Source organism: Oryza brachyantha, chromosome 2, assembly GCF_000231095.2.
Source record: "Oryza brachyantha chromosome 2, ObraRS2, whole genome shotgun sequence".
In the NCBI taxonomy this organism is placed as follows: domain Eukaryota; kingdom Viridiplantae; phylum Streptophyta; class Magnoliopsida; order Poales; family Poaceae; genus Oryza; species Oryza brachyantha.
The window spans coordinates 20,645,908-20,671,683 of NC_023164.2; the positions used below are offsets into that span (position 1 = coordinate 20,645,908).

The 25,776-nt window shown below is 42.2% G+C and overlaps 1 protein-coding gene across 1 annotated transcript; it reads right to left on the reverse strand.

The window, feature by feature from the left end:
* Nucleotides 1-11,737: 11,737 nt before the first annotated feature.
* LOC102710092 (homeobox-leucine zipper protein ROC5) lies at nt 11,738-18,505 on the reverse strand. Its single transcript, XM_006647614.2, has 9 exons — nt 18,260-18,505; nt 17,907-18,145; nt 17,682-17,799; nt 16,832-17,548; nt 16,643-16,744; nt 16,306-16,533; nt 14,347-14,524; nt 13,701-14,074; nt 11,738-12,601 (listed from the first exon to the last, which is right to left on the reverse strand). Exons 1-9 carry the CDS (start codon nt 18,356-18,358, stop codon nt 12,248-12,250), a joined length of 2,409 nt encoding a protein of 802 aa, XP_006647677.1. The 5' UTR covers nt 18,359-18,505; the 3' UTR covers nt 11,738-12,247.
* Between the last annotated feature and the right edge of the window lie 7,271 nt (nt 18,506-25,776).

Below are 25,776 nucleotides of genomic sequence, written 5' to 3' on the forward strand. Positions count from 1 at the left end.
ATTGTGATTTTGTCCTTCATAGACCTAGACTTTTTCTACGTGGCGTATACGTGTAGTAAGGCATGTTTGAACAGAGGATGCTGAAATAGTAAGGCATGTTCCACCCCATTCTTCTCCCCCCCCCCCCCCCTCCCAAGTGGTGTATCCAAGATTTTTAGTGTGAGTGGTCCAACTTATTTTTTAAAAATATCAAAATTATAACATGCAATACATAATAGACGTATAAAAATGATCAAAAGTGCATCTTGCATATTAATAATGATATTTTTTTTCTCTTCACACATGCGTTAATTTTATTTTTTAATCATATGTAGGCTTAAACTGGGATGTTTTGTGTGGTCGCAAGACCACCCTTTAGATCCATCGGTGCTCCCACCTCCACACGAATTGAGGTCGTGCCGCCTACTCCAATCGCCTATTACAACACTTCCACCAATGATGCCCAAGAGGAAGGAGACGGTGGATCTTATGAGTTACGTTGACTTGGTTGCTCTTGCGTCAAGCTTAGGTCAACGTGCAACATCTGTGTTGAGGATGATGTTGTAAGTGCATTGGCCACTGCGAGGCGAGTGATGGGAGATTGTGGCCCTGGGTGCCCAAGAACAAATTTTTAAATTTTATCTATTGACTAGCATGTGGGTCATGCAATTCTTTTTAATTTTTTTTATAATTATCACTGACATATGGGTCTTGTTTTATTTCTTATCTAACTGAACTGCTATGTATCTTATCTAACTGAAGTGCTATGTAAGTGCCACATTGTTCAGAGACTAGGTCAATATAGCACATAGGACAAAATTGTCGTTCAAACAATTGAGGGGCTCAATTTACACAGTACCAAGAGATAAGAGACGCTTTATCCACGTTAAGATATGAGATATGCGAATGAAATTCAACCAAACTGGAGGGATGCATAGTGTACTTTTTCCATGTGCAGCTATTATACTTGATGTCGTAGACATGAGCAGGGCATCTGTAGGGCCAACACAGGAGCATACATTTCGGTCCAAAAAATATCAGCCCAGCAAGTTCATAGGTGTCGTCCAATAATATGACTTGTGCAGTTGGACTTTGAGGCTTCCACTCAAGGCTGAGCCAACGTTTTGATGCGAAAGCAGTGAGAAAATTGGCTCGACATGATCATTTCGCTGAAGGGGATACAATGGAGGATCAGATCAGCATGGCAACGGAGGAAATTTTTGCAGTGGAAGCCGCACCGCAGTTTGGTATATCCTCTCCCTCGTCGGCACCATATACCACATCGTGGGAAAACCGACCGCTACCCGGCTACCGGGTTTCAATAGAGGGCCTCTTCTCGTTTACCCCGTTGGCCCCCTCCCTCTGTACCCACTATACCTTCTACTGTGTACACCAGTACTCAACTGGCCCCCAAAAGATCAATTTGTTTAATATTAGTTTGGTTATTGATCACCTACTTGATATGCAACTCAATCGTCACTTTATTTCAACTTTTTCATTGATAGCATCTGTTTAGGTGTGTGCTTTTAATTAAAAACTTTGAGCTTTCAATCGTCTAATGGTCATTCTAAACTAAGGGTTTATTTGTAATGCAATAATTCTTTTAAAATAAATCATAATAAATAGTTTAAATCATCTAAAATTTATGTGAAATTTCTCGTTAGGGCACTAAGAAAAAAATTGCCTTCAATTTAATGGTACAGGAGTGTGGAAACACATAATGAAGTTGAGCTTGACATACACTGAACTAGAACTACTAACATTGGTTCAAAAGTTTTGTTTTAGAAAATACAGAAGAAAGTATAAACAGTATGCTACTATATGTGTAGAAAACTCAGATGTCAGAATAAGGTTTCGTGCAGTACAGTTCATATATCTTTCTTTTTCACAAAACAAATAAATGTGCTTACTTTGCAGGTATATACTTTGATTCTCTTTATTGTAAGACTTTGTGGATTCTAGCCGTCGCCGTCGACTCAGGGCTAGTGCGGGAGAGGGGCCCGTGCTGTGGGGGAGGGACCCATGCGTCAGTGAGTGGAGACAGGGGTATTTCAGCCAATACGAAATTAGATTGGCCTGCATGTGGGTCCAGAGATCTCTAGGGCATATAAAATGACATAACTATGATGAAGGCAAATTTGCAATGGCATATATACGAATACAGAAATTTTAATGATATTTTTCTAAACTGATATATCTAATTAACCCCTAAAAAAACTGGGTATTCAACCAATAAATAAAAATCCATCTCCGACTAGTTGGGTTCAATCAGCTAATTCTGATGTAAATTTTGCACGTCATTTTCATCTGTCAGTGTTACATTTATATGCTACGATCGTTAAGAACTAAACATGACAGAAATATTGTTTGGGCCTTTGTTTTTTTGCGACAGAGTGGCACATTTAAGCAACATTCTGACCACAAACGAGCCCAGTTTTATAGAGAAAAATCTGCACAGTTCGATAAATATCATTCATATGGAGAGCAACAGCAAAAGATATAAAGACACAGTTCGGATAATGAAAGCGGTAGCACCAACCCATCACGTGACGTGAGCATAGTTGTACAAACCTACAAAACATCAACCCCACTTCATAGATACTACTCACTAAAAGAACAAGCAAATTAACTGCCTAAGTGCTAAGTACGTACTATATGCGTAGATCAAAGGAGGCTTATCCTTCTATGCTTGCTCTAACTAGAATTCTGTTCATACCCCGTGAGACAACCTACAAATCACAAGAGACAAAATAAGACAACAGTGTCAACACAAAGTATAAGAGCATTGTGTCGCGCAAAAAGAAAGTGCATGAGTCATAAGTGAAAATCGAATAGGAGCTTGGTTTAATTTTTCACCATATTTGTTATGTCAAATAAGGTCAAATCTGGATCATGCGTGCTTATTACGAACAAATCGTGCAAAGCAGCAGGAGAGACTAATACGATCACAGTGTCACATTATCTCGCGGATGCATGATAGCTAGAGTGGAATACGTGCGCGCACCAAAGAAAGAAAGAAAGAAAGAGAGGGAGAGAGATCGTCGTGGGATGGAGCTCTGCACCAACCTTCATTTGGCGTTGCCGCCGCGGGCTGCAGGTCGGGAGGAAGAGGGGGCGGCGCGGTTGGACTCGACGGCGCTGTCGGGGAGGGGCCGGTCAAGCGGCAGCGGGAGATGGAGCTGGAGCTGGCCGTGGCGACCGGCGGGAGCTGGCGGAGGTCGGGGCACGGGTGCGGACCGGCGGCAGCAGAGCCTCCGCGACGCCCGCCACTCGTCGCTGACGGCGACGCCGCCGAGCTCCTGCTGCACGAAGGAGAGCTCCATGCGGTCGAGGAACGCCGCGTGCTGCTCCTCCGTCCACGTCGCCGCCCCCTGGCCGTGCGCCAGATCGTCCATCGGTCCACGCCGGACTTCTCGGCGAGGCGACGAACGCGGTGTCGTGACCCCGCCCGGCGCGCGGCCGGACGAAATATCTCCTGCACGAACACGACTACACGACCACGCCTTGGCCGCGGAGTCATATTATACACTTTAATAACGCATCGGCACAGGCTCGCTCCATGCAGCTTCGCGCCGAGGCGACCCGATATTTTTTCCGCCGCGAGAAGTTTGGTAATTTGGTCAGAGGCAGCTCATCCCGGGAGCAAAAGTGCGTGTTGATGCTTTGCTGCTTCCACTGCGTGATGCGGTTGCCTTGTGCGATGTATAGGAGTACTCTCTCCTACTACTACGACCTGCGAGCAGTAGTCCAAAGTCGAAAGAAATATCTGGCCTGGTGGATGGCCCTGACACACCACGCTCTGAGGAGGAAAGGTGGCGCGCCGTGCAGCCCATGCCGTGCCGGGTCAGGTCGTATTCGACACGGTATATCGGTTGGTTCTTTCTTTTGTTCTCTCCTCTCGCGCCCAACTGCCGCGCTGCATCCAACGGACATCCGGATCCGTGCCATATATACCTCCGGACACGTGCCGTGTAGTGTATGTAGTTGGTGGCCAGCCCATTGAGGTAAGCAGGCCTGAAACTGCAGGTGCAAAAATATCTAGATTTCAACCGTTACTTGCAAACATGGTTTAGGTAGTTGGTGGAGAAAACACAATCAGGAGTATTAATTACATTGTGATTTGATTTTATCCATGCGCCTTGTGCCTAAACAAACAAAGATACAATTTGCATTGACTTTGATCCCACGTGCATGAAAAGGAAAAGAATGAATTTCGGGGGGTATATTTATTTCCTCTTCTACAAAAATATTATAGAGCGATATTTTTTTTGACGAAATAAATATCGATTAGATTTGTTTCTCACATGTTATATATGTTTCTCATTGATTTTTTTCTCCGAGAATGTCGCTTCCTCTTTCTCCTTCTCCTTCTCCCTCAATTCATCTAGTCCAATTGCTCATATCTTCCATGCCAAAGGATCCCTCGACTATAAGTGACTTATGCTGTTCACTCCTTCTACATTAGATCTGGAGGTATTAGTGAGGCCAACGAGATCATCATTCAGTCATAATTAGTGGGTTCATTAAATAAAAGGACAGTTGTGGTGATGAGGTCAACGTTAAGGAGGAAGGAAGCCAGACCAAGGATGACAAGGTCTAGGCACCAACGATAAGACAAAGGCTCTCGATTCCTTTGATCATTATGTCAGTGATCACCATGTGATGAGAGAGATGTAGAGGGTTCAACATGGTGTTCAACGATAAGACATCGATACACTTATGCGTGCTAGATATGGGCCGCGTTCGGCTGTCCTGATATGTTAACTAATCTCTCTCATTTTCCACATTTTTCACGCGCATGTTTCCCAAACTGCTAAACGGTGTATATTTTGTAAAATTTTCTATAGGAAAGTTATTTAAAAAAATCATATTTCTATTTATTTTTTAATAATTAATTAATCATGTACTAAACTATTACTACGTTTTCCGCGCCGGGGTAAGTTAATTTACCACTCATCGAAAGAACACAGCCATGATGCCTTTGGATATGAGGGTTGATAACTAAGTTCCTTGCATGGTACCTCATTACAGCAGAGTTATACCTTGATAGATGTAGCATCATATTTGATACCTCGATATCAGACATGATACCTTCAATATCAAATCTACTACTACCTAGATATCAAATTTGATATTATCGGTATCATTCGATAGTATCCAAGTACCAAAATCTGAAACCTCGGTATCATTCAATATCACCCATATACCATATTTTGATACTTAGATATCGAGTCTAATATTCACGTGAGGGTGATGATGTCACCATGATATCAACTAAAGTATCCTCTTCGAATATGATATCGTTTCATTCATAGAAGCCTCTTTTTTCACATAAATTTCTTTGAACATAGGCAAAGGAAATCGTTTTATGCTTTCCCTTTTCTCTTTTAAGTAAACTAAACGAACGAACCGTAGCAACATATATGATTTTTTTGTTAGTACTCATGCAAACCAAAGAAAGCATTATGGGAGTTGAGACTTGAGAGACGTCAGGTCATTGCTCACCACCCAACGTTGTAGTAGAAGCAGCTTAGCTCCAGCATGCGTTCCTTCATTGTTGCACTCTAAGTAGGGTATAATTTACATGTTCCACAGTAAAATATAAGTATTTTAAGATTGTTTAGCAAAAACTAAGATAATCTTAAAAGATTCTAAGGTTAAAATATTCTTTAGTAGTTATTTTAGTGGTCAGTTTTTGAAATTGAATTCATTAGACTCCATTTTCAAATAGCTGATTGGCTTTGAAATGATTGGAATCATAATAACCAATGCAGTAATGCTTATAGTATGACACAAAATTCGAGTCCTACATATGCTTATATTTTGGAATGGAGGGAGTAGTACTTAGGGTAAAGTTCTACAACTGTGCATCGTTCTCCAATCTGCAGCTCATTTAAACAACTACGTGAATTTGAGGATTTTATTTTAGAATAATTTATATTTTGCGATGAAAGGAATGATTAACGGATGGACATATTTCAAATACAAACTATCAAGAATTACTGACAACCTATATAGCATAACAAACTAAAACGTGCAACTATGCACACACAAAAAACTTTTTAGAATTGCAATATTTATACTAAGCCACAACGTTATATGAAGATTTACTTCAAAGCATCTAGGCTCCAGAAAGTTGTGGTTTTGATGATTAATGACAATATGATCATCAGATTAATCACCTTATGTAAGTGTAACTGAAAAAAGGATTAGGGTTCCGATTATGATCCCTCAAGCGTGGTATAGTCCAAATTCGTTATGATGAAAAAATGGATTTGTAAGGAGCCAAGATATGTCATAAGTTTGATGTTAGGTGAATGCAATATATATAGGTTTATGTTATTTTTAAAGACTATACTATAAAGATGAGTTCGTTTTACTAGTTGGACGTGTTGAGTATAAGAGTAGTTGGACGTGTTGAGTATAAGAGTAGGTATGGCGCACACTAGATATGTAGTTCATGTAAAGGAAGTGCTCAAATCCCTTCTTTTTCGAGCAAGAAGCATGTGTTTTGATTTCCTGAATTTGCTTAGAAACAAATATGGGTTAGAGATCATAGCTGGTCGGATTGTCCGACTCAACGGAGATGTTTGATCATGTGTTCATAATGCAAAAAACAAGTGTTGACCCAAACCATCCGAGGTGGATTGGATTGTTTGGGCAGTTCAACCTTGGGAAGAGCATGTGTTGACCAGTCAGGTAACTAAATGACTTGCACCTAAAAAAAGTGGCTCATGACACTAGAGGATAGGGTTTGCATTAGCTCCTGGGTATCGGCAGATGGTCAAATTATGGTAGGGAAATTTCAAAATTGCATTTACTACAGTAATAATTGGGTTGGGGCCATGGATTATGCGCTGACTTTGACCTTCTTAGTTCAAATTTGTGTTACAAATGAGTTTACACATATTTTCCCCCAGTTTAATCAGTATTGGTTTTGGAACTTCCCTAGTGGCAAATCTTCGATGGTTTTGCAGCTAAGAATGTTGCAACTAGTATGGCTAACTGTTATTTGCCAAATTGTCAAACACAGTCAATTAGTTGCATAATTTTGTAGAAAAAGGTTAAATGAACCAGGATTAAATAGTCCAAAGAAAGTATGCTCACAAAATGTTGCTATGAGAAAAAAAACTAAACAATTACCGCATCTTCGGCTGCAAGTACTTTCTCAATAGGTTGGTTGGTGCCGCATTCTATCATTATACCACCAGAAAATCCACTCGTGCTGACAAATTTCTTTTCAGGCTCCTTCCTGATGTCAATCGGATGGTAAAAACATAACCATGTCCATACTCATCTCAAAAAAGGATGTTCAAGCAAATTATACAGCTATACACAGAAAATATTGTAAGAAAACGAAGCTGGGAAATTTTACTAGCAGCCTAAAATTAAAGAATATTAATATAAGATCAGAACGATAAGTATTGGAGATGTGTCCATAAGTCCAGTTAGGGTCAGCCAGTCAGCCGAGACCGTTTGAAGTTTGAACAACAAATGAAATTGATGAACATTTCGATTTAACATTTTAAAAGAATCTGGTGATAAGCTGTGAAACTAGCCGATCGACTATCGAGCTGATAAGTAACAAAATATCCAATCGATCAGATATTGGTATAGCAGCGTTCAGCCGATAGGTTGAGCAATCAGCTGTTGAATGCTTGGATCGGCTAGAAACTCAATAGAAATAGAGTTAAACAAAATATTAAACCAGTGTAATCCACCAAGTTATTTATTAATCCTAGTCGATCGGACAAGCCCCTATAACCAGATCGAGTTAGACGTACAGAGATGGACTTAACCAAGACAGTATGCAGTCGAGCACGATATGATTAAAGGAAACATGAAGATCGATAAGGCTAATAAATAAACCGACGAATTATATAGAATAAACAGTGAATCGTATGTTACGATCGGCTAAACCAAATTGCATGTGATTCTCATAAGCCGATGCAACATAAATAACTGCCGATCTAGCTAAATCAAGCCGATTGGTATAGAAATAATACAGTAAAGCAATCGGCTACTCTATTGATGTAAATATAATAAGCATGTAGATCGGCAAAAATCATCGGCTATAAACGACGGACAAACAACCAAGATCTATAAAATATCTAGCCCAGATTGCTAAGAATAATCATAAAAGATCGGACCCAACCGAAACAGTTCAAGATTAAACCTAACAATGTTAAGATAGATACTAAACAGATCTAGATTGCTATTAAGCCAATAAGCCGATGACTGGTAACTTATCGGCTGGTACTCTGATAAAACAATGAGCAAAATACATCAATCTGATATAAACCATCTGATAACGCAATCTACCAGATTGGACCAAACCGAGACAGTATTAGATTGAATATGCCAAATCGCGAATATCAAACCAACATAGATCGTCCAAAGTGGTTGACCAGATCAACTCAAAACACGAAAGTGATCTAAGTTGAAACTGATACGATGACTAGCAATCGTGCAACTAGATTAGAAGATCAGACCGAACCGAGATAGTTCTAATCTAGCCGAACGATTACTGTGGCCCGGCGGAACATAGAACTTACCCCTCTATCGGAGATCGAGACGATGCAGCCACACGTCAGGTACCAAGTTCCGCCAGAGTTAAAACCTCGGTTAGGAGGGTGACGATGCACCGAGAGTAATTGATCAATTGATTAGTGTAGATGCTTTACAAAGACCCAGGGCATACATATTTATACCCTCGAGTGAAGGCTAGCCGTGTTGGACACGACATATAACTTCTAATAGATAAAAAGAAATAACAAACTCTTAGATAGATTCTATCTCTAACACATAAGTCTCGATCGGACTCTAACTCTCTTAGAGATAAAGCAAAAAAATCCAAACTAACTCTAGCTAATAGATAAAATTACACGGACTCTGATTATTCCCGAATTTATCTGTAACATTTAGGTCCAATCAGACTCTATTTCTTATCCGATCCAGACTCCATCGGCTGAATCCGAGTCATATTCCGTCTGGTCTTCTATCTGATTGCCCTGTTTTCTGTCTGATTCGGTCTTTAATTATAGATTAATCTATAGCGGCGATTTGCTAAAATCTGGTGTTAACACTAACCAATATTGCTCCATTTATTTAACGAACCACATGGTCTAGTAAAATGAGGCCTAACAAATTGGTTTTCAGAATATTTCCAGGCTTGCAGCACAATACGACAACCAATTTGAAGCAAGAAGAGAATAATTAACAGCATAAGAAGAGTACACTAAGCAAAATGTAACATCCATGACAGTCTCCATTATAGGCATAAGGCGTTCAATAAGTCATACCTGATCAGACACAGCATATAAAACTGCTATGATACACGGGAGGCAGCAACAAACAACAATACCAATGATGCAAGCCAAAGCAACGCAAAACACGACAAAGAGAGCATCAAATGCCAGAAAAATGATGCAAAGCCTGCAGATGAAGTGTAAAAAAAATGTGATCATAATGAAAAGCAAATGAAATGATGACATGTAAAAAACTTCAAGCATATCTTAAAAAATTATATTAGCAGTAGAGTTGAGGTGCATCATGGGTAAGAACTTGCTCACCAGCGGATACCCTAAAATCCGATTATCCACCATATAAAGGTGAACTTCATATAAGCATACTCCATATGTTTTGCTATACTGCAAGAGTGGATTTGTGAACAGAAAAAGAAATCAGTAGAGAGGATATGGTGGCCAACGGAAGCATTAGGAAAATATGAAAAATAAATTAAGTGGGAACTATTTCTATTAAGTTAAATGAAATAATTATAATAGTTCATATTTTTCATAGAAACAAAAACTTGTAAGATAAAAAATGAAGGCACAGTGAATAGTAAATTTGACATAAAGGCATGTACACAGTAGAAGAACACAGTCGCATTACAGAAATGAAAAATTGAGAAAGCTTATCCAGCAGCTGTATAGATGCATATGCTAGAAGTCCATTTTAAGTATTGGCATTCTGCAGAACACTCGTATTGACACTAACGTCAATATTTTAAGCACGTTTTAAATATTGCATGTTATCTAATTCGCCACAACTAGAAAAAAATAAGTATGATTAACTAGCATTACTAGAAGCAACTAGATGGAAGGACAGAAATTACTCGAAATATGCACTCTTCAGCCTCACGGCCGTCTCCTAAGTTAACGTTTGTTGATGGGAAAAAAAAGGCAAATGCACCATCAATTGGCAAATGGTGAGCAATGTTTTGACACCTTCTACTGCATATATACAATGATCTTTTTCCACAAAAGTTTTGGCGGCCCTGTTTTGATCCGAGTTTTTTTTTTATAATTCACCGGGGAAGAGTTTCCCCACCTGAATCATTTCATTGAAGAGTAAAAACGGTTACAGCGTCAGAGGAAGGAAGCGCTTACAGGGATTTGTCTTTTTAACACTCGTAAGATTGAGTCGATTATTTGATATCCTAGCCTACTGTTATTGACTCAGATAATCCCACATGTCATACTCACAAGTGTCAACATAAACAATTGGCCAACGAAAAAAATATCAAATCATCACTTTTATCATTGTTGAATACATTTTTCCAGTGAGATGGAATGTATCTTTCATCTGACTTTGAAACGTTCTGCCCATAGGGTTAAATCTTGAATGCATTGTTGCAAAAGTCTCACCGGCGAGAGGGCTCGAGATTGTTGAAGACAACATCATTTCGGTGCATTTTGACTTGAATTGAAACTGAGGTATTTCACCAGAATTGAACTGTGGGGTGTTTGTTTGTAGAGGCTAAAGTTTAGCCCCTAGTCATATAAGATGTTTGGACACTTATTATAAATAGTAAACAAGGTTTATAAATAAAACTCATGCATAATTTTGGACTAATTTGCGAGACGAATCTAATGAGCCTAATTAATCTATGATTAGCCTATGTGATGTTACAGTAAATATTTGCTAATTATGGATTAATTATGGTCAAAAAATTCGTCTCATGGATTAACTCTCATTTATGAAATTAGTTTTTTAATTAGTTTATATTTAATACTTCAAATTAATGTCCAAACATCCGATATGACATGGGGCTAAAAACCTAAACAGCATCTGTATACCTCGTCGCAAAAGAGGATTGGTCAAGCAACAAGAGTGCATTTTGACCTGCCATCAAATTATTGACCAGTGAACAGTGATCCAGAGGACGTACTGTGCTACTGAACGCTGACTACAGTAGTCCTCACAGCATCATTCACGGGTCACGGCCTACCGGGCTGACGCCACGGACGCGGTCGTTGACAAGGGGTTTCCAATGTGCGCAGCGTGCACCAGGGCCCCAAGTCTATGCCGCCTGCAGCGGGCAGGGGGAGGAAACCCGGCTTGATTACCCGATCGCTTGTCATCTATAGATGCGGCGTGAAAAGGGTAAAAACTGCGTTGTTTTTCTTCGGGCGCGGACCGGCGGTAGATCCACGAGGTGACAAACGAAGGCCTTTCATTCAACTCTTGGGCTGTAGCCTGTAGGAGAGTACAGAACTGGGTAGACTCGCATGACCCATCGCCATCGCAGCCCTGCAGGCACGTACAGAGCTGCGCTGGTGAACAATGAGTGAACAGTGCTCACTGTTCCGTGGTAGACAGGATCTTATGCGGTCGTAGCACTATAGAGTACCAGTACCCCTATTTCCTTGCACCGGGCGTCATCATTCTGCTGGAGTATTCGTCGGCCAGCACGCACAACTACTGCTTCATAACTCTATTACTACTATTGCAGAACAATTTTTCCGCTGATCCATAGCAATGCCACTGTCAAACAGACATTATTGGCTGATACACCCTTGAACCTTCAATTTGATCCTACAGTTGTACCATAACCTATAGTATGAAGTATGGACGACACTAGTACAGTATGAGCCCAGACTTTTCAAGAAACAACTAGTACTACATGATGCTACTACCTCATACAGTCATAGCACAACAAAAAACAGACAACACTAAAGAGCCAGCTGTCAAAAGCACACAGGTTTGACTCCCTAAGACGACGAAACTAAAGCATAAGTTGAAATTAAGAAATGTCCAAAATGCATGGTACCCTATCATCCAATGATCACCGGCTGCGGGGAGGGATCAGCGGACGGTAGAGGCCGAGTCAATACCCGAACCACCACCATTGCTCTGCGCTAAGGACCTGTAAGCAAAGATCCTTATCACCTAGCAAAGGTATTTTCTCTTTTCATTGCGCGGTTCGTTCTTGACTCAGGCTCGTCGCCGCCGGCAATCCCCGCAGACGAAACACACTACACATTCAGGCGTCGCACTGCAGCGCCGTCTTGATCTTCTTGATGGTGCAGGAGATGAGATTGTTCACAGTCTCGACCGATTCTACGGTCAGCTTGGCTGTGGGCTGGTTGTTGACAAGAATCTGGAACGCCACGGTGAGCAGCGAGCCGCCTGTTTCGTACCCGCTGGCACCGATGCGAGGCCCATCAGGTAGGATGGCGAATCCGGATGGAAGCAGAGCAACGTAGGTGGAATCACCACCGTTCATGACAAGCTGCATTGCCGGGATGTCCACTGGAGCGTACACAACAATGGAGCCTGAAGCGTCGGTGCACGTCTCCTGAAGTATCAGCATACTGCTCTGGTTGGCGCTCACAGCCTGAAGGTAAGAAAGGCGATAAGGTATTGCTTCATTTTCAGCAAAATATTAAAAAAAAACAAGGGAAAAGAACGGAATTTAATTAATATATGACCAATCGGACAGTTCAGACATTGGCCTCATTATCAGTAGGTGCTAGTGTTTGGAGGATTTGTTTTTCCTATAATTTTCTTGTCATGCAGTTCCAAGTATCATGATCTGTATACAGGATCCGGATGCGTGTTAACGCACGGTACAAACTGCACAGTAGTGCAAGTTTTCAACTGACACCTTTTTTAAGTAGATCTGCGTTTCCTACCCTGTCTGGTCCTAGTTTGTCCCTTTCTACAGAACCCGTGTAAAGTTGGGTGCTAGTGGTAGTTCTAGTCGGCTTGAACTTCGGCCATGCTTTTTCTGTAAGCGCCTTTTTCTTTATAACCAAACAATATCTGATGGAAAGTTGCCAGACTTTTTGTTTGTGATCTTGTCCATGTCATCATCAGTTTACAATATTTTGGTTCTTGGATACGGTGTTGATAGTTAGTAGTAGTGGCCTTTTTCTATCAACGAAAGAAATAAAATATTCCATTTTGGAGGTCTCACAAACTTGCTAACTACTCCAATTTAGCTATGGAAACTTAAATCTTTTCTTTTTAGGCACACTGTCTCCTAGTTTTCAGCAATGCTCTTGTTAATTCACCGACCAGTATAAGTGATGTTTTAGTGCAGTACTAATATAGAGTTTGGATTGAAGATAAGAAATGGATTATGGGTTTGTCCCGCAGATCAAATATTTCTAATGCTCTAAGCCTATAATCAAGCTAATACAACATTAGGTGGAATAACTTGAGAATTAATACCAATGAAATAGAACGCACGCCTACATTACATTGGCCCATACCTCTGATTAATGCTAATGTATACAGCATACCAGCTTGTGGGCAAACTAGTGTCGGAAGAGACCACAAGAAATAGTTAAGGCTTATCTATTGTGCTGTTTTGCTGAAAGTGATATGTACCATTTGGTCTTTAAGTCTTGGCAAAAGTTAATTCTCATCCTATATCCAGTTAGGCACAGAAGAAGAAATGTTAGAGCATACTCGGGGTAGCAAATACTCACACTGGCCCTGAGGAGTGATACCGAGTTTCCATCCCGCTGCCCCTTGGCAATCTGAGTCATCTCCTGCATGGGACCTCCATTGCTGAGAATGTCCCACTCTGCACGTAGCTGCTCATCACGCAGGAAGTTGAAGAGCTTCTCCGGAGCCACGGGCACCCAGACCGAGGTGGCGGCGCTCAGCACCACCCCCGGTGGCTCTCCGGGCTCGCTCACGCTTTTCCGTGCCATCACGCGCACGTCCTCCCCAATGCTTCCAGTTGCACCATCCAGCTTGCTCCATTCACGTGCAGATGAAGCACTCACCCCAGCACAGAAGTTCTCCGTCATCCGGCGTGCCAGCTTCAGCATGCTTCGCTTGCCCTCTTGCGATATAGCTGCATCAAATGAAACATACAGCTATCAGTGTTCCAAGCTAGAGCTTTACCCAGAACATAAGATATTTGTCCTACAACTGTACAAGCCATTCTGATTCTACCCCCAACACAGCGGAGATATCCTTTCAGCTTGTACTATTTGCATGACATCAACAGAAATGGATTCATCATGCATAACATAAGGTGGTAGCAAAAATCTGTGCACAGTTGATTATGCAAATTGAGCCAGTTTTACATGGAAATGGCAAGTAGAGGTTCAGAATTTTCTGTACCAGTCGAGTCATTTGCTGCCACTGTAGTAGAGGACATGAGGATGGCCAGGCATTCACACTGCCGCTGCAGCGTCGCAAGCCAACGCCTGGCGCCAAAGGCGAGACCAGACCGAAGGAGTGGACGGTAGAGCTGGTGCACTGATGCCTCATCGTATTCCGTATGCTCAACCCATGTGACCTACAGGGTAAATGCATCCGTTAGCCCATAAATGCATGCCCACATGCATATGTCTTTAGGTGCAATACATCAGATGAGCTCTGCAGTGCAATACAACACTACTGTAGCTTTACAGTGCAGAGCCCATTTTTGTTTTTACCCTAAGTTCTCTCTCTCTCTTTGTTGTGGGTCATGTAGGGGCAGAAACGTAAAAAAGGTGCAAGGTTTTGCTTGTTAACAAGCCTCGAGATGTGAACCTATACTGTTGACCACCCACAACTAACTTGGCACTAGTAATAGGTTTAGTTAAACTAATTTCCATCTGGCCTAAGAGTTTAGACATTTTGCTCTGCTGTTATTCATACGCAATAAGACTAAGAACTGCTGGATCCATCTGAGATATGTAGTAACAAGAAAGCAAGGAATGCACGGTAGGAAAGGAAGCCCACATGAGAACTACTAAAGAAAGATTTCATATCTTGAGCAACATGGAAAATAATATATAAACAACTAGCCTTGCTTGATAGAATAACAGCAGATGTCTGTGCACATGGATTAGCCAGCAAATTTTATTAATTTCGATCAAGAGAGCAATGTTTGTTAATTCCTTGCCATGCGATATACCCAAACTTCTGAATGATACATACAACCTTTTTTTTATTTTTTTTAGGGGGAATGCACGCAACTAGTTTCAGAAGTATTTCTCCCTTATGTCTTCAATAATGTGAATGAACTCACCATCGTGATATGCATATCATAGACCAGCATGTGACTGAGGCTGCATTTGTGACGAAATGGGAAGGGGAAAACTCCCCTGGCTTCCCATGAATATGTTTTCCAAACTGATAAATGATATGCTTTCAATAATAATTTTCTATCTAAAAAATACTTTTAAAAATTATATTAATTCATTTTTCAAGTTTACAGTAGCTAATACTTGATATCATTCACTAATGAGATACCCCGTTTGCATAACCATCTTCTTCCCTCACTCTCAAACTCAATCTAAGTTAACAAAGGAATAATAGAACTATATATGTTTCCTAAAAGCCCCATAGAGCAGGCAGTAAAACAAATTAGATGCTAGATATGTCGCCAATTTGTTCACCTTATAAATTTTAAACAAAAATATTTCCTCCATCAGTGGGCACAGATTGAGATCACATTAAGAATTGTGAAAAACCCAAGGACATAGAGATCATTTTTTCAACCAAGGAGGAGTGGTCCAGATTTCAACATGCAAGGGACATATTGATTAAATTGCGGACAAGAAGTTACCTAAGGTGCACCATCCAAGGGGTAGAAGCATCTAATCCCCTAGGAAAGTTGGAGCTAAGATTAAACAAGCAAAAGAAAACATGTTTGGGGAATAGTGTTGGATCCACAAAAACACTTAATTATCCTAAAAAAATGTATACTCCATCTCCTCGTTGACCAAACGAATTGTTTATTTTGGGTAGTGGGCTCATAACCCTAATTAACCTATTAGGCCTTGACTTGTGGACACTATGCTGCATGGGCATCAGCATATCACACTATTAAACTAATCGTACACTTTTAAACAAACGCCATCCCCAAGTTCTGAGCAGTGCATAGTGATAGTGGTAGTGATAGTGGAGAAGTAGTGGAATTAACATAGTTCTAAAACGTCAGGGTAAACTTTGACCAGTTACTTTGATGTAAAAAAAAACCCAGCAGCCCTGTTCAGAACTAGATTGACAATACTGCTAACTGCCTTACTGGTGTATTTAATCACAGCGAACTATTGAGCGAGAACAGAGGACTAAATATCTTCTTGTTACCTTGCAATATCCATTGGGAGTGTCTTGCATCACACAGCCGGAAGGTAGCCTCCTACACTTCACATTTCCAGTTGTGGGTGCCGTTGCAGAATTATGATCTCTTACTAATCCATCAATGGACACATCTACTACTGCCCATGCACCCTCAGCCAGCTGCTTGCAAAACCGGAGAAATGTTACCTCCCTAATTGGTACTAGAGGTGAGAGCACCTGTAGTTCAGCCTTCATCTGTTGCAAGCCGACACAAGATAATTTAACAATTCAGAAATTAAGAAAATATGTTAGCTACTGCTTACACTATGTAAGGTAATGAAAAATTGCACTGTTCGGCACTCACCAGCAGCAAGGCGCCATTTCTGCTTCCTGCGATGCCGGTAGACACCTCCTCAAGCACTGTTGCCTTAGCAATCATGCACGAGAACATGTCAGACCACCGTCTCTGTGAAATGAATGGAAGCAACACCAACATTAGTGCATTATGAGAATAGAAAGGAACAAGTATATCGTACGAGACATGAGCTCAAACCTCATCCATGAGAGTCTCTACAAGGGCAAGGCTGTTGTCGATTATGACTAGGCCGGACTCCCTTGAGGCCTCCGAGACGTAGCCTGCAGGCTTCATGCCGATGCACGGCAGGAAGGAGTGAAGATACTCCTCAAAGTTGAGCACCTCCTTGCTAGGAGAACCAGGAAGTGCTGGAACCCACAATGGATCGTCCATCTGTGCCATCTTAACAAGCTCGTCCATCGCGCTAATTGCAAGCTCCAAGAACACGGACCTGTCGATGTTGCCCATCAACGATGGTAGAGCAGACCCGGTTGTCCGTGCGGGGGTGATCACCGTGCCCATCGGGCTTGACACGCCCCCAGCAAACTCATTCATGCAGCCGGGCAGTGTACCCAGAGAACCTAAGCCACCGATGCCCCCGATCGCTAGCTCCAGCGACGAGTTAGGCATGGGCAGCGAGAGGTGCGGCTGCAGCAAGGGCGGCGGCGACAGGAGAGAGATGGGCTTGCCTAGGAACTTGGTGGCGAGGGCGCAGACGCGGTTGAGCTCGTCCTTGAGCCGCGCATTCTCGATGCGCAGGTGCTGCTCCTCTAGGGACACCTCCCCGAGCATGGCGGGGCTCCCGCAGCTGCCGCACATCGGGCTGCGCATCGCCTCCCGGATCGTCATGTTCTCCGCGCGCAGCTTGTCGTTCTCCTGCTTGAGAAGCGCGTTCTCGTGCCGCTCCAGTTGCGTCTTGGCGATCGCGTCACGCGCGGGTCATGAAACCGTGTCAGGAATTGCACGAAACGAACTGACTCGAACGCCAACGGGAGGAGAGAGAGGAGAAAACAAAACACACGATGCGATTTCTCGCCCGATGATTTACCTTCATCTGCGTGCGGCGATTCTGGAACCAGAACTTGACCTGGCGCGCATCGAGGGAGAGCCTCCTGCTGAGCTCGGCGCGCTGCTTCTCGTCGGGGTGGGGGCACTCCTTGAACAGCCTACACGAGACGGACGCATCGATCCATGCATGAGAGGACAAAGAGAAAAGTTTGGCACAGAGAGGAAGGATGCAAAGTACGAGCGTTGAGAAGGGGATTTGCTTTACGCTTCGAGCTCTTGGATCTGCTGCGGCGTATGGCGGTGGTAGCGTTTCTTCCTCTTCCGGGGGTTGCTGGGCTCACCGTCGTCGACGTCGTCCTCGCCGGCGGCCGAGATGGCGTCGAGATGGTCGCTTCCCGACCGGCTGTCGTTCTCCGCCTCAGTGTCCCTCGTCACCGCGCCGCCCGCGCTAGAGCCAGCGCCTCCGGCGAGCATCCGCCCGCCGATGCCACCGCCGGCGTTGTCCTGCTAACAAAATAGAGAATCAATAACCTCTCGACAAAAAAAAAACTCTCGTCTCTACCCAGAGAAAAAAAAGCTAGCACGACACCCAGACCGCAACAGGCGCCGAACACATACCAGCGCGAGGGAGAGCGCCGGCGACGACGAGAAGCCACTGGCGAAAGGGAACTGCATGCTGCCCCCGCCGCCGCCGTCAAAGAGACCCCCAAAGCTCATGCCGCCTCGTCGCCGAAGCAAACACCCGCCGCGTAAACTCGACGAAAGGCCGGCCCTTATCCCGAGAAAGTCCTCTGCCCGGATCTACCCTGCCCTTCCCGAACGCCTCACGCCGCGATTCCTAAACAACGCCTCAGGGAGGAAGAGGAAGAGACAAGAGCATCGCCTCGCCTCAAAACCCTAACCCTCCACGGCGGGAGGAGGGACAGATTAACAAGGCGAGCGAGCGAGCGAAGTAGGCGAGCGAGGGGAGGGGACGCATCCGATTAAAGAAAGCCTTATGTACGGCGGCGGGGAGATAGGAACGGGAGGGCGGCCGGCCGAGCGGAGGGTCAAAATGGCAAGTGTAGTGTGGAGACGACGAGCGGAAACGAGGAAACCCCGTCGTGTGGATGCGAGAGAAAAATAGTACTAGAACCAGCGGAGCGTGTGCGTGGGGGTGAGGTGGGGGCGGGGCCGCGGGCGAGGATGGCGAGACGCTGACGACGCTGAGGCAAGCAGCAAGCGGCAGCGGCAGCGGCAGCGGCAGCTGGCGGCACAGGCACCGCAGCCGGTTGCGCGGTCAAAACGGACGGATGGATGCGTGCGCGCTTACTATTTTGTTGCGTTCCGCCTCGCCTCGCCCCGTTTCTTTCTCTTCTTTATTTTTTTTTCCTTTTGCAATGGCGCTGGTGAAGTGCACAGCACAGAGGTCAGAGGCACACCGGTGGCCGCTTCCTCTCCTCCACCGCGGCGTCGCACGCACGCACGCACGCGCCCGTGCCTTGCTCCGCTCCCCCCGGCGGCGTGTCCGTCGTTATGATTTCTCTCCGATGGTCTACGGGGACGGAGCGGTCGGGAGATCGGGGTGGCGTCCGTGGGCCCCCGGCGTCAGTGGGCGAGCCGCGCGGGTGTGGGGGCCGTGTGATCTGTACCCGACGGGTGGCAGTTTGGTGCAGAATTGAATGCGCCCCAGAGAAACACACAGGTTTGAGGGGCTCCCTCGCCTCACCGCTCCATGACGCCGGGGCCCCACGGACTACCGTGCCCACGGTCAGTGCCTTCCGCCCCCATCCGCCGTTCGCATGCATGGATGGGCGCGCGCACGCGTAGATCCGGGATGAGGGAGGGGAGGCGGGGGGCGTAAATGCGGCGCGTAGCCACTGGCCGCGGCGTGGGCAGTGGGTCCGGCGGCCCAGCCGGCAGCGGATCCGACGGTGGGGGCGGCGGCAGCGGCGTGCTCCACACGAATATTGAGGCGCTTCAATGGTGTTACAGTAGGTGGAAGGGAACCGTCCTGGCTGGCCGAGCTGGACCGGGGGAGCTTGGGAGGAGGAGGCGTCTGCCTCACGACCAGCTCGGCCTATTCAATGGCCTCCCCTTTCGTACCATCCCCATCTTTGGAGAGCGTTTAATTTTTGCCATGCTGCGATCGTTTGGTGTTTCTGTTGCTGTCAAGATATCCTGCACTGGATATAGAATCTGCATTGGTTGTTCATGGGTCGGTAATCGTCTCATAAACAGGGTTGGATGTGGCCAATCATCAGGCATGGTATGACCATTTTTATCGCACCTCGTCTTTCCAGTCTTGTAGGAAGTGAAAGTTTGGATGGACAGCGCCTGGTTGGTTGGTATCAAATCTTATCTGTCGCTTCATGTGACGCATGAGTTCAGCTTCCCTACATTATCGTCATCCAAATACTTTAACCTGTGTTAAGACGGGGTTTGGTTAGTGCCCTCCGTCACATGATATCTAATATCGTAAAATCTAAATAGCGTCCAAGCATGATTTAGGCTTAACGGCGATAGACGTTTAGCTAAGTGAGGGACCAGGCCAGCAAAAATAAGAAGCAAAGGCCAAGACTGTTTAACCAACCTAAAAATCATATGCTTCAAATAATTTTTTTCTTAAACTACTATTCCGATCGACGGTCTAATTACACCGTTGTGTTCGTAACAATTAAATTTTTATAACAAGATCTTATATGATTATATTTTAATGAAAAAATATAAATTATTTTTATAATATATTCAAATTACTTTTAGATTTCATTAATGTCTGATATATTGATATGTAATATATATGTTTTGTTCTTTTGGACTGTAATATACGCTGTGAATATGTCTTTGTATTATTATTTTGGTCTAGGGTATATATGTGAATATATACATGATCAACACCTCGGGTAGTAGTTGTCACATAGCACAACCATTCATGTGAGATCGTGGCCATGTTCGAGAGTGGAGGTGGGGTGAGTTAGTTATCTGGCACGAAAAACGTAGTAATAGATTAGTATATTATTAATTAATTAATTATTATTAAAAATATAAAATATATTAATATGATTTTTTAAAACAACTTTTCTATAGAAAATTTTGAAAAAATTCACCGTTTAGCAGTTCGGAAAACATACGCGTGAAAAAAAGAGGGGGTTAAGATAACTAAGCCATGTTGCCGAACGCGGCCCATGTCCTACTGCGTCTCCGGACGATTCCGCTCCGTCATCACAGAAGCATTTGGAATCCTGATCACCAGTTTCCTAGTGCCAAAGACCAGATGGTTAAAATCATCTTCATAAGATCGGACAACTAAGCCAGACCCTATCTCTCCTTATATAAATTTCCTATATATATTAAAGACTTTCTATATTAAAAATTATCTTACCAATTATATATTTTTCATATGTTACAAAGTACATTTCTAATTAGAAACAACACAAACACTTTCCATATATTATAGACTTTATATAAAGATAAATATATAAGCTTTCAATTTATAATGTTTATATAAATATAAACAATATATCTTTAGCATTAAAGTCTAATCAGACCATCAGCGCAACAAGCATAATAGTACAAGACGACATGAAATGTTGTTAGAACACTGACAATACTATCAACACAATGAAGTTTATGTGTATCACCGTGACGTAGATGTGCTCATCATCAGTCTGTTCAAAACTCTAGACCGCCATTGTTGGACTCTTAAATGGTTAAACCAAGAATGTAACATCAGAGATAAATATTTGATAAACAGGTATGGATACTTGGGGTTTTTAGGAATATTGGGTTGTCACGATCTTTATCCATATGAAATAAGTGATACCTCTTGATTATTGGTAATTTCACTTTGTTAAAAACTATGGGATATGTTTCTCGAACCGAAAAGAACCTGTGGGATAAATATTTTTTATTGTACGACCAATAAATATTTGCTATGTATAGAGCTAATTATTGACTATATTGACCTTGTTCTGACATAACCATGTACAATTCGCTGACTAGTGGTCCTAATCCGACGAGTGAATACAGTGGGATATACTACAAGCCTAAACAATAGGTCTATATCAATGGGAAAATATTATGCACACAAAATTTCTGAACCTGATCTGTCACGATCCTAGATAGACTAGTAGATTGGATTTTGGAATTGATAAAAGAAAACAGATACTCCCTCCATTCAAAAATAAACTAATCTTTTATTTTTTTACTTATAATATTTGACTATTCATCTTATTAAAAAATTACGATTAATATTTTTGTTTTTATTAAATGATAAATCATGAATGATACTTTACATGTGACTAATTTTTTTGATTTCTTAAAAATATTTCAATAAAACAGATGGTCAAATGCTAGACATGAAAATCGAAAGATTGGTTTGTTTTGGATACATGGAGCAGCTGATTATTAATACCTGGAAAGCAGGCGACATATTTCACGATCAATCAATGTGTACAGGTATAGCCTCTCCGAAACCCAAGTCTAATTGACTAATGGCGAGAAAGTAAAAACACGCTCAGAAAACGAAAGGGACGGGTGTTTTGATCGGGTATGGGTTTAGACATGGACCAGTAGCAATCTTCCAAACCACTGCCGAACTAGGTGAATCAACGGAAAGGGAATGCTCAGATCCTACTAGAGGAGAGAGAATAAGAGGGCACACATGGATAATGACGTGAATATGTATGAAACGGCTTTTAATTCCTAGCTAGCGTCACTCTTGCAGAGGGTTGCTGTTCTTGTATTCATTGCACCGCTTTGCTACGCGAGAATATGGGAACACGACGGCTGCTACCGATGATGTTTTGGAAGTCTGGTCATCATTTATATTTTTAAGAGAAAAATTCAGATAACTTTATAAATAAAATATATATGAATAAAACTTTTATGTTAATATTTTTAATGATTTAAAATAAATATTGAAAAATAAATTATGATGACGAAAAATCCTAAAATTAGCTATAAATTTAAGGTTAAAAAAATTATATTGCGGCTTATAATCATAAATAGAAATGAGATGATAGGCTAGGGAAGTGAAATGGGTTAGAGATACAGATACATACGGCTAGAGATAACAGAGTCTAATAGAAATTTTAGAGATAAAGATAAAATTTTAGAGAGATACGATAGAATATTTATCTTATACTTCAAATTTCTATCTCCAATGTACCCTATAAATATATCCACGAGGGTCAGTGCAATATACAATAGATCATATATTTGTCTCTCATCCAATATTTTCTACAAAATGGTCATGAAAATTGAGAGAAGGGAAAAAATTGAACGTTGTCTTAAGCTCTCGTAGCAAACATGTTTATGACATCGACCTCCTTTCACACCAAGGTGGAAACGTGTTTCTGTCAGATACAGAGACTTTTGGGACCTAAAACACATCCTGTTGTAATGTGGCATATCAGTGGACTAAAATCTGAAACACATATAATCAATCGGTGTTTTCAGCCAAAAAACACTGTTTGGTTGAATATCTATGTTCTTTTTCCCGGTGTGTGGTTGGTTGCTTATATTTTCGCAGATGCAAAATGGAGCCGAGAGTTTGTTAGTTATGACCTAAAATTTAAATTTAAAACTTAAATTTAGAATTAATAAGGGTTTCTTCATCGTAAATTTTTTTTCTGCTTTTATTTTTAGATCATGAACAACATGTATATAAAAATTATACCCACAAATTACTTTTTAGTTTCAGAGAAACAAACAACCTAAAAATCTCTTATATCTTGGGACAAAGGTGGTAGAATAGTAGGATCTAAGGATTTAGGAACACCACCAAGTACTGTGACATGTTTCCTTTCAATTTTGTTATTATATTATTTAATTTTTAATATATACAAATGTATATTTTTGTTTTAAAAATTTACAAAACTAGACCCCAGGGCCAACGCTTTTTAGGAGGCTGTTTTTTTAAAGATAACCCTCCTACAGAGCTTTTTTTGACGTGAGGATCTACTGCAAATTTATGTATAGTCGACCACATAATACTTGTAAAATTGCAAATAGGTCAGATCAAGTGAAACTTTATCAAAATTATAGAGCTCTAAGGCATCTACAACTTTATTGTTGATCAATTTTTTATTTAATATGATTTAGGTGTCCAAATATTTATTACAAATTCTCATATCTATGTTTCAAACGAACTTCGATGGAGAAAAACGCTATATAAAAGTTGTAGAGCATGATAAAATCTATAACTTTCTTCATTTAAAATTATTTAGAGTATTAAATGGGCGTACCTTGTTTCGTAACAGTAAAACCGCTCTTCGAAAAATTGTCCCATTTACATCTAGCCCCTATGATATTAGTCGTACGTATTTGACCATCTAGATTACTTTATGTGAAAATGTGATCAGATGTATATTTATAGGTGTCATCGTGGACTACAAATTTTATAGTGTTTATCTTTGTCGGATGTCATTTAAAACATCGATGTGAGAATTTGTAAATAAATATACGATATTTCGTTCTTATTTGGAAATTTATAATTCTCATATACATTGCTCTACTCGTACCCGACCTAACCAATTGCGATCCATAAAACCAATACTTCCGATCTGAACAATTTTTTTTTGGATTTTTGATTTTATTTATTAAATAATTTATAAATTTGATTTTGCAATTCGAAAAATCGCACTTCTAAACTCCTGCCGCTCTCTTGGAGGACGGAAAGCCTACGTGGCTAACATCTCGGTGGACAAAAAGTGGAGGAGATGACGGCGGGGTGAGAAAAAATGCGTTTAGACCCTTAGTGTTGTCCTCAGTAAGGGCGACAAGGGGTTTTTTTTGCGAAACCTACAGCCTCAGCCGAGAAGGGAGGCAGCGGGCTGGAAAACTTGTAAAAAGGCCCTTGAACAGAGGACAATGGTCTAAATGATTATTTTCGCCACGCCACCGTCATCCCCCTCCCCCCGGTCCACCAAGCCGTTAGCTACGTATGTTTTCCGCCCTCCCAGAGGACGGTAGGAGGTTAGAAGTGCAATTTTTCGAAATTTAAAATCAAAATTGTGAATTATTTAATAAATAAAATCCAAAATCCAAAAAATTCCGATTTGAACTGGTTAAGTGCAATCACATATCAGAGGGGACTTGCTGGGCCGAAGAGAGGAGCTGTGGCCTGGGAGGCTGGGCCGAAGGAGGAGGACCGAAGGAGGCCGCCAGGGGAAGTTGGACTAGGAGTTGGGTGGACTGAGCCCAAGAAAGTTATCTTTTGAGAATAAGCTCGGCACGCGACTGGACGATTTTTACGGTTTTCTTTCCGCGGCGGCCGGATCTGCCTCTCTCCTATCCCCGTCCCCGTCGGGCGGCTCAGGCTGCTGCCTTTCCTTCGTGCCCCCGTCGGTCGGTCGCCGCCGGCACAGTAGCCGAGCAACGCTGACGCCGGTGCCCTGGTCGTCGAATTTTCTCAGCAAGCGAAACTCCTCCTCGCCCTGACTTTCTCAGCTTTCGATACCACCTTTTCAGTTTACACTGTCGTCTTTCCCTCCGGCATCGCTTCCAGCTACCAAGACCTGTATATTCTTCTCCCCGATAGTTCATGGGCAATTCTCGCAATCTCGCCATATCCCAAGATTGTAATCCTGCTCGCTAACAGCGCAATCGACCTTACCAAAAAAAAAAAAGGTTTTCTAGTTTTAATGTTGTGTTTTTATCGGTTAATCCGGTAACTGCGGTAATATGCATAAAGGCTTGATATTTTTTCATGGATTCTTCTGGAGTAGCTGTTTCCCGTTCTTCTCTGGTTCATGCATACTAGTATCTATCCTAAAGAGAAAACATAGTTTTCTTGTTTTGTTTGGAGCATCTGGTATTGCGAGATAGATTTAGTATTGCTATATGTATGACTCAACTACGACTTGCGTACGACTGAAACACTGTGATCATTGATTGGACAAAGGGATCAAGTGAGTGGCTGCAAGCCTGCAACCATTAGATGATTAAGACATACATGAGTTGGATGATTGAGTCGTACGCATAGTAATTTCCGGATGGATTATATTTGGGATCGTTAGTCGTCGGAAGCAACTTTCATATCTGCACCTTTGTTGCATGTGGATCTCATCTGCATCCCTTTCTGTTCATTTATCTATCTCGTCAGTTATTCTGGCCACATTGTTTTCTTGAATTGTTTCATGTTTACGTTATCT

Excerpts from the sequence above, each read along its gene's own strand:
- LOC102710092 (XM_006647614.2), bottom strand. The coding sequence starts at position 18,358 with ATGAGCTTTGGGGGTCTCTTTGACGGCGGCGGCGGGGGCAGCATGCAG. Across the intron at positions 16,745-16,831 it reads TAGAGACTCTCATGGATGAG|AGACGGTGGTCTGACATGTT; the intron begins GTTTGAGCTCAT and ends TTCATTTCACAG. Across the intron at positions 16,534-16,642 it reads GAAATGGCGCCTTGCTGCTG|ATGAAGGCTGAACTACAGGT; the intron begins GTGAGTGCCGAA and ends GGCTTGCAACAG.